This window comes from Pelodiscus sinensis, chromosome 1 (genome assembly GCF_049634645.1).
Source record: "Pelodiscus sinensis isolate JC-2024 chromosome 1, ASM4963464v1, whole genome shotgun sequence".
Taxonomy (NCBI): domain Eukaryota; kingdom Metazoa; phylum Chordata; order Testudines; family Trionychidae; genus Pelodiscus; species Pelodiscus sinensis.
This window is the reverse complement of record NC_134711.1, coordinates 326,924,988-326,934,525: the sequence shown is the minus strand read 5'-3', so window position 1 is coordinate 326,934,525 and position 9,538 is coordinate 326,924,988. Positions and strand designations below refer to the sequence as shown.

Genomic DNA, 9,538 nt, shown 5'->3' with positions numbered 1-9,538 from the left:
TTATGGCATAGAGAGCCTGTTTATTAAGTCTGCAGATGATACAAAGCTGGGAGGGGTTTCAAGTGCTTTGGAGGATAGGGTGAAAATTCAAAATGATCTGGACAAACTAGAAAAATGGTCTGAGGTAAAGAGGATGAAGTTTAATAAGGACAAATGCAAAGTGCTCTACTTAGGAAGGAACAATCCAGGTCATACACACAGAATGGGAAGTGACTTTCTAGGAAGGAGTACTGCAGAAAGGGATTTAGGGGTCATAGTGGACCACAAGTTAAACATGAGTCAACAGTGTGACAGTGTTGCAAAAAAAGCAAACATGATTCTGGGATGCATTAAAAGGAGCGTTATGAGCAAGACATGAGAAGTCATTCTTCCGCTCTACTCTGCACTGATTACACCTCAGATGGAGTGTTGTGTCCCGTTCTAGGCACCACATTACAAGACAGATGTTAAAAAATTGGAAAAGGTCCAGAGAAGAGCAACAAAAATGATTAAAGGCTTAGAAAATGAGACATGATCGCAGTTTTCAAGTATCTAAAAGGGTGTTACAATGAGGAGGGAGAAAAAATTTTCTCCTTGGCATCTGAGGATAGGACAAAAAGCAATGGACTTCAACAGCAGCAAGGCAGGTTTAGGTTGCACATTAGGAAAAATGTCCTAACTATCAGTGTTGTTATACATTGGAATAAATTGCCTAGTGGAGTTGTGGAATCTCCATCTCTGGAGATATTTAAAAGCAGGTTAGACAGACATTTATCAGGGATGGTCTAGACAGAGCTTGGTTCAGCCATGAGGGCAGGGGACTGGACTAAATGACCTCTTGATTGTTCTATGATTGTATGATTCTTCTGCAATTTCCAGAGAGATGGCATTTGTATGGCGTGTAGCACCTCTCAGAGTGTCGGCCTGCCAGGTTTCTTACATGGGAAATTTGAGCTCTTTGTCTTTGCTCCAACAAAACACAATTTCAATGTGGGGTTTGCCTCGGCCAGGGACACTTAGACCAGATGAGCTGGGTATCTGGGAGTCCCACAAGGGTTTTTCATCAAGGTTCCAACTCCACCTTGTCTGCAGGGCAGTGGCAGAAAGGGCCATAATGTCTCTCAGGGTGTCACTTGTGTCTTGATAATGTTGTTTTTCATTGCAGGAAATGTGGTTTAGTAAAATGATCAGAACCTCCCCAAGGCATCATGCCAGCCTGCAATGAAACCAATATTGGTCATGCAACCTTCCTCCTGGAAGGCATCCCTGGGCTGGAAGCTGTGGGCCCCTGGATCTCCGTCCTGTTCTGCTTCACGTACCTCATGGCAATTTTAGGAAACGGTCTCATTCTGTTTGTGATAAAGACACGGAAGAGTCTCCATCAGCCCATGTACTTGTTCCTTTGTATGTTGTGTGTCACCGACCTTGGCTTATCTGCTTCCACCTTGCCCACAGTGCTCAGTGTCTTCCTGTTTAACACCAGGGAACTTGGCTTTGATCTCTGTCTGGCCCAACTTTTCTTTATTCACACTTTCTCCAACATAGAATCCGCTGTACTACTCGCCATGGCCTTTGACCGCTTTGTTGCCATCCGCCATCCGCTGAGATATGCTTCAATTTTAACCAGTGCCAGGATAGGAAACATTGCGCTGGTGACAATAATCAGGGCTAGCGGTCTGCACATCCCACTCATCCTTCTTCTCAAGAGGTTGCCGTACAGTAGGATTCAACCGCTCTCCTATTCCTATTGTTTGCATCCAGATGTGATGAAGGTGGCCTGCGCAGACACTACGCCCAATAGCTACTATGGCTTGTTTCTTGTTCTTTCTACTCTGGGCCTGGATTCCGTGCTTATTGTATTGTCTTACGTCATGATCCTTAACACAGTGCTGAGTCTCACATCCTGGCGTGAGCGTCTCAAAGCCCTGAACACCTGCATCTCCCACATCTGTGTCACCCTGCTATTCTACATCCCACTGCTCAGTTTGACGATGATTCACAGGTTCATGAAAAATGCCTTTCCTCTGAGTCAAATTCTTAGTACATATCTCCACCTCATCTTCCCCCCTGTGCTCAATCCCATTGTGTACAGCATAAAAACCAAAGAGATTCGTAAACAGATCAGGAAGGTCTTTCAGGATTATTCCACCAAGAGATTCCAATAGGGGCACTGAGTAGGTTTTTTTCATCTGTTTATCTAGGAGCCTCCATGGCCCATGATATCCAAGAGTTTCTGTGACTTTGAGCCAACCAGGGCTAAGGATTCAGCCGTCTCATTGAACTAAACAACAGATTCATATTAGATAAATATTGGCAATACTTGGGAAATAGACACATTTTGAAATATATGTCTATATTGTGAGAGAAGGAGATAGTAATTGTATTAATCTGTGTTCACCTATGTCAACAATGTGACCAATGCAACTTGTATATGTTAAATTTTGGTTCTTGTCTGTTATGTTTTATAATTATATTCTATTGATTCAGGTATCAAAAGGGGTTATTACCATTGTGGTGAATGTTGTGATATAATAATATAATTGTGTATATTTCTTGCTGAAATTTGCACTACAGTACCTATGAACCAGTTGAGTTATGCTAAGGATTACAACTTGTTATCTGGGTATGTCTAGGAAACAGTTTTACTTCAAAGCAACAATTCACATTATCTGTTCTTCGTCCATGGAATCCCTGCTATGATCATTTGCCAACAAGAGGTGAATTAGCTGAACTTCACTTATAAAAGACACTTTGAGGCCTGTTCCTTAATATCTCAGACTTGCTTATATCAGAGGCTGTCAAGTCAGAAGATTGACTTTTCCAGGTCTAGTCTCATGAAAGAATTTCCAATTCTCACGGAAGAATTTGCACAAACTCTACACATGGGCTGCCCTTTGGTCTATGATATTTTACATGAATTCCAAAAGGATTTCCAGAAAAGGATACGAGGATTAAAGTGTATGAGAAGTTGGACATGAGTCAACAATGTGCCCTTGTAGACAGGAAGGCTAATGGCATATTAGGCTGAATTAGGAGGAGCATTGCAGCAGATCCAGAGAAGTATTTACTCCCCTTTATTCTGCACTGGTGAGACCACATCTGGAGTATTGTGTCCAGTGCTGGGGCCCCCATTGTAGAAAGGATGTGGACTCATTGGACAAGGTTCAATGGTTGGGACCAAAAATGTTTAGGGGCTGGAGCACATGACCCATTAGGAAAGGTTGAGGGATTTGAGATTGTTTGGTCTGCAGAAGAGTGAGGGGAGATTTGATAGCAGCATTCAACTTCCTGACGGGAATTTCCAAAGAGGGTAGAGAGAGACTGTTCTCTATGGTGATGGATGGAGGTCTAGGTTGGATATTAGGAATAACTATTTCCCTAGGAGGGTGGTAAAGCACTGGAATGGTTTACCTAGTGAGGGGTGGAATCTCCATCCCTAGAGGGGTTTAAATCTCAGCTTGACAAAGCTCTGTCTGGGATAATTTAGTTGGGGTTGGTCCTGCTTTCTGCAGGGGGCTGAACTTGATGACCTCCTGAAGTCTCTTCCAGCCCTAGGATTCTATGATTTCTACAAATCAACAGTGTCAATATTTCTGCTATGAAGCCGATCTAAGGACTTGATTCAGATCTTTAGGCATATTGATTTTTAACCACAGCAGCTCTCTTTCGCTTTAAAATAAATCTTTGATTAGTTATTAAGGACTGGCTGTAAGCTTGTATTTGGGGAGGAAACATGCATTGGTCTAGTGAGCAGTGTGTTTGATCCCTCAGGATTGGCAGAACTTTGTATCTAATATATCAAATTTTAAATAACCCTCATTCTATAGACTTGTCAGGCAGGATGGCAGGGAGACAAAGGCTGCATTGCTTAAAGGGAAGTGTATTTTCACTTCTTGGTCACCAGTAAGATAATGCAGAAGCTATTGATTCAGTGAATCTAGTTATGAGAAATTCTTATTCTCCGTATAGCACACAGAGGGGTTCAATGGAATTCACATGAGGAAGAAGGAGTTCAATGGAGGAACACTACTTGCTGTCAATTCTGAACTTTTTTGTCAGCTGACTTGCAAATTCTGTACTCAAAGATTAAGTGTTGCCCTTTTGGCTGAGTACACGCCATATTTTTCACACATACAGGGTGTGTCTAGACTACAGGGTTTTGTCAACAAAAATGGACTTTTGTTGACAAAACTATGCCTGCGTCTACACTACCACCGAGTTCTGTCAACATAACGTCAACAGAACTCGGCAGTTTTGTCAATGGCAGTAAACCTCATTCTACGAGGAATAACACCTTTTGTCAACAGAGTTCTGTCAACAGAAGGCGTTATTGCATCTACACTGTCCTTTGTGTCTACACTCTCATGTCGACAAAGCAGCTTACTTCGTAGACAGAACTGGATGCAGCGTAGATGCTCTTGTCAACAGAAGCTTTGTCGACAGTATCTGTCTACAAAGCCTCTGGGTGTGTCTAGACTACAGAGTTTTGTCGACAAATGTGGACTTTTGTTGACAAAACTATACCTGCGTCTACACTACCACTGAGTTCTGTCGACATAACGTCGACAGAACTCAGCAGTTTTGTCGACACTGGTAAACCTCATTTTACGAGGCATAACGCCTTTTGTCGACAGAGTTCTGTCGACAGAAGCTGTTATTGCATCTAGGGTTGTGTCTAGACTACAGGGTTTTGTCGACAAAGCAGCTTGCTTTGTCGACAGAACTGAATGTAGTCTAGACGCTCTTTGTCGACAGAAGCTTTGTCGACAGTATCTGTCAACAAAACTTCTGTCGACAAAAGCCTGTAGTCTAGACGTACCCTGAGTCCACAAAAGCCTGTAGTCTAGACGTACCCACAGAGGTTGAATTCCTGCTCTAAGGGGCAAAACTTGATTCTGGGGAGAGCGCGATGGGACCACGGGCAGAGGGCCCCGTATAAGGAGATGTCACCAGAAAGGACAGCCTGAAGGTTGTTCTCAGGATGGGAGAGGGGGCATGAACCCAGTGGGAGGGTGGATGGGGGTGGACACTGGTCCCGTCACCTAGAGCAAGGGCGTGTGGCCCCTGCCAGCACAGAGTCTGACCTGGGGTATCGCTGCAGCCAGGTTTGGGCAACCACTCCCTGGAGCTCACACCCAGAGCAGATGGAGCATCCGTGGCTCCCCACAGTGTGCCCAGTGAGCTCTTAGCATGGCCCTGCAGCAGCTCTTTGGTCCCAGAGCTCAGTCAGGGTGAGAACGCTGGGGGCAGCTCTGGGCAGCCACGGTCCCTACATCTGTCCAAGGGGAGCAGGGACATGGGGTCTTAGGCTCCTCTAAGGCACTCCCACCCCAACGATCCAGCCTCCCTGATCTGTGTCCAGGTTCCAGCTTAGCCAGCAGGGGTTATGGGAGGAAGAAGAGGGAGGGGCAGGGCCATGAAGGACCAAGGCCTTGTGGCCCTCCCACTTTTTAGGGAGAATTCATTGCCCCTGAACCTGGAGAGTGTGGGGAGCAGACTGTGAACGTTTCTGGGGTTGTCCCCATGCCCACAAAGTGAGTTCCTTCTCCCTTTCCCCTGCCCCCTTTCCTCCTTTTGTTCCCTTGCAGCTGCTGTGTCATACATTGACTGTACTTGGAATGTAAAGCAGTGAGAAGTGGGTCAGGGACATGGCCAGTATAGAGAGTCCCCCATGGAATGGGGGACACGATAGCTCCTCTCCCAAGTGACCACAACAAGACCGGGGGTCGAACCCCTGGTCTTCATGTTGGAACGCATCAATTTGGGGAGCAGACAGTCTGTGTCAGGCAAATGTCCCATCACTGCATGAGACACCGCCCCAGAGATTCATGTGGTAGTAACATTTTTCCTTTCCTATTTTATTGTGTATTAAGAGCAGTGAACTTATCATTCCTTATTTGGCCTCTTCATTGTATGTCCTAAGAACACAAGAACATAAGAACGGCCATACTGGGTCAGACCACAGGTCTGTCTAGCCCAGTGTCCTGTCTGCTGACAGTGGCCAATACCAGGTGCCCCAGAGGGAGGGAACACAACAGGTAATCCTCATGTGATCCCTCTCCTGTCATCCATTTCCAGACAAACAGAGGCTAGGGACACCATTCCTACTTATCCTGGCAAATAGCCATTGATGGACCTAACCTCTATGAATCTATCTAGCTCTTTGCTGAACCCTTATAAAGTCTTAGTCTTCACTACATCTTCTAGCAAGGAGTTCCACAGGTTGACTGTGCACTGTGTGAAGAAGAACTTCCTTTTGATTGTTTTAAATCTGATGCCTATTAACTTCATTTGGTGATCCCTAGTTTTTATATTATAGGAACAAGTAAATCACTTTTCCTTCTTCACTTTTTCCACACCAGTCATGATTTTATAGACTCTATCATCTCCCCCCTTAGTATCTTCTTTTATAAGCTGAAAAGTCCAAGTCTTTTTAATCTCTCTTCATATGGGACCCATTGCAAACCCCTACTCATTTTTGTTGCCCGTTTCTGAACCTTTTTTCAATGCCAAGATCTCTTTTGTGAGATGAGGTGACCACATCTGTGCACCGTAGTCAACATGTGGGCGTACCATGTTTTTTTATAGAGGCAATAAGACATTTTCTGTCTTACTGTCTATCCCTTTTTTAATGGTTCCTAGCATTCTGTTTGCTTTTATACTGCCATTGCTATAAAATGGAAATGGAACTTGCCCTAGCAACTTACTGCACCATAAATCAATCACCGGTAGGAATCACTGCTTCTGCTCAGAGTTTTAGATGCCATGAAGGCTCCGACAGACATAAATCCCCCCAGCAAACATTCCAATGACATTTATGAGTCTTCAGCACTGATGGAATGAATGGACAATGTTAGTGTTCTTTAATCACTGTTCCAAGGAGCGTGCCCAGTGATGGGCCCAGACCTTATTGTGCGGCAGACAGCGATGTTCTCACAAGCAACGGGACGCGGCCCTGAGAGATGCTGCAGTATCTCAAAAGGAGACACCCCACCTTCGTATGTCACCCTGCAGTTTATTTGAGAGGAAGCTCATTAGCGGCCACTCCCCTACACACCCCATGATCTACCCCTATTTCAGAGCCCACTGCTTTCATGAGGTCTGCTGAGCTGTGCCCAGAATTCAATAGACATATTCAGGGATCTGGGTCTGTGAATCAAAATGAAAAACTCAAGCTGCACCTCCTGCATGGCCTAGTGTTTACAGGGACCGACCTCGACTTTGCCACAGGCAAAATCACTCCTGTGTCAGCCCATGTTTCTCTTCCCTTGGCCACGCTCATAGGGACGTTCCAAACAGCCCTCAGATATCAGCCAGGCATGGCCTCCAAGTCATGAGACACGTATATCTAGTGCCTCGCTTTATAGGCAAGTGTCCCCAGGTTTGGTTTGGGATGTGAAGTTGCCTTAGTGTGTAGAGGGCAGGACAGAGAGGGGATCTGGTTTCTTCCTCAGACATTGAATGGCAACAAGCCAGGGACTCCTAGTCTTGTGATTCAGAGGGCACCCCATAGCAAGAACAAAGTTAGGAGAAGAGGAAGCCGTGCAGAGCACATGTGTACAACGGGACACATATGCTACAGTATCCCTCAATAAACAAGGTGGCTGTGTCTACACTGGCAACTTATTCTGGAAAATCAGCCGCTTTTCCGGAATAATTTGCCAGCTGTCTACACTGGCCCCTTGAATTTCCAGAAAAGCACTGATGATCAACTGTAAAATCATCAGTGCTTTTCCGGAAAAAATATGCTGCTCCCATTCGGGCAAAAGTCCTTTTCCAGAAAACTGTTCCGGAAAAGGGCCAGTGTAGACAGCAGAAATTTCTTTTCCGCAAAAAAGCCCCGATCGCGAAAATGACGATCGGGGCTTTTTTGAGGAAAAGCGCGCCTAGATTGGCCACGGAGGCTTTTCTGCAAAAAGTGCTTTTCCAGAAAAGCATCCTGCCAATGTAGACGCGCTTTTTCCGAAAATGCTTATAATGGAAAACTTTTCCATTATAAGCATTTCCGGAAAATCATGCCAGTGTAGACATAGCCGGTGTGTTTTAATGACTGGGTCAATTAGTCTACTTTTAAAAAGTCCCATAGTGGAGAAACACCAGTCAGACACACATGGCTGGACACTGTCAACTGATGCTGGCTTGCAGGTTTCAGGCTAAGGAGCCATTTTGTTGTGGTATAGATGCTCAGGGTTTGCTTGGACACTGGGCTCTTGGACCCTGGGATTTTAGATGGTCTAGAGCTGGTTGATATGGAGGAGAAGAAGGCCTGTGAGTGGCAGGACATGTAACAGGCCCCCTTGTCTCCTCATAGTGAGAGACCCGGAGGAGCGAATGGTTTGTGAGGGGCAAGGTGGGGGACAGGCCCCCCTTTCTCTTCTAGGGAGGTGCTATGGAGGAGCTGATTGTGTGAAATGGGCTGGGGGATGTGGCTAAAGGGAAATTGAGGGGAGCTGGTCATAGAGCTCTGTGGGAAAGATGAGGTGGGGGAGGAGGAAGAAATTGGAAGGGGAGGAGATGGAAGGGGCCAGGAGAAGGAGAACTGGAGGCTGGGGTGGCAGCAGAAGGGCGTATGTCAATATGGAGACCAAGCAGGACACTGGGCTGCAGGAGAGAACCAAGAAGGTGGGAGGGCAGAATGAAGGCCCTGGGCCATGGGGGGGAAATGACTGACAGGGTGAGGTGGGAATCCTGTGGGGAGGAACGGCATTTTTGGGGAGAGATGATTGCTGGGCTGGAATACGGCCGATATAAGGAGTTCCTGGGCAGAGGGTGGCTGTAAGGAGCGTGCCAGGGAATGGATAGATGCGCAGTTCCTAGAAGGATGGGTTTTGTGGGTGCAGAATCCATCCGAGGGTTGGGGGAGATTCCTTGTGCCCGTGGAGACATCAGTCAAAGCAAAATAAATGGTTCTAAATCCAGCTAATGGAAAGCTTCCAAATCCAGTCACTGTCTGCCGTACAGTGCACGGTGGATGTCGCTTTGTACCAGGACATGTGGCACAGACACCTCCTGGCCTGTCAGCTGGCACCTCTCACAAGAGTGAAATTCTCCTTGAGAACAACAGCTCAGGTTCCCTCCTGACCTAGCACGAGTGCCGACCCCTGGCTCACCGCTGTGACCCCACTGATAGCTGCTCTGACATGGACGATTGTTGCATCTTCCAACTCATCTGGGGGATCAGATTAGCCCTTTATTCCAGACACTGCACGAGTGTAAATTGAGTCCCTATAGAAATAGTCCATGTCTACCAGGCATTTACCATTTGTGCCGGCAGAGATAAACAGTGCAACAGTGCGATCAACAGGGATTCCCAGTTGACTCTCTGATCTTCACGAACTTTCCCCAGTGCTATAAACACTGCCACAACCTGTCTGACAGACACAGGGAATGTCCCCACCGAGAGTGTTCCAGCTTGGCTTGCTTGGGGACAGATGATGGCCGCTCTCCAGCTTCTCTGTTAGTGGTTTTGGTAAGTGCCCTGCTCAAATTGTATTGATTTTACTCATAGTAATAGGCAGTCTCAGTAGCTGGAAATGTTTCATCCGTGAACAAGGAGACC

The 9,538-nt window shown here is 46.2% G+C and overlaps 1 protein-coding gene across 1 annotated transcript; it reads left to right on the top strand.

The window, feature by feature from the left end:
* Positions 1–1,187: 1,187 nt before the first annotated feature.
* On the top strand, positions 1,188–2,144 carry LOC102443754 (olfactory receptor 51G2-like). Its single transcript, XM_006128830.2, has one exon. It carries the CDS (start codon positions 1,188–1,190, stop codon positions 2,142–2,144), a length of 957 nt encoding a protein of 318 aa, XP_006128892.2.
* Positions 2,145–9,538: the final 7,394 nt, after the last annotated feature.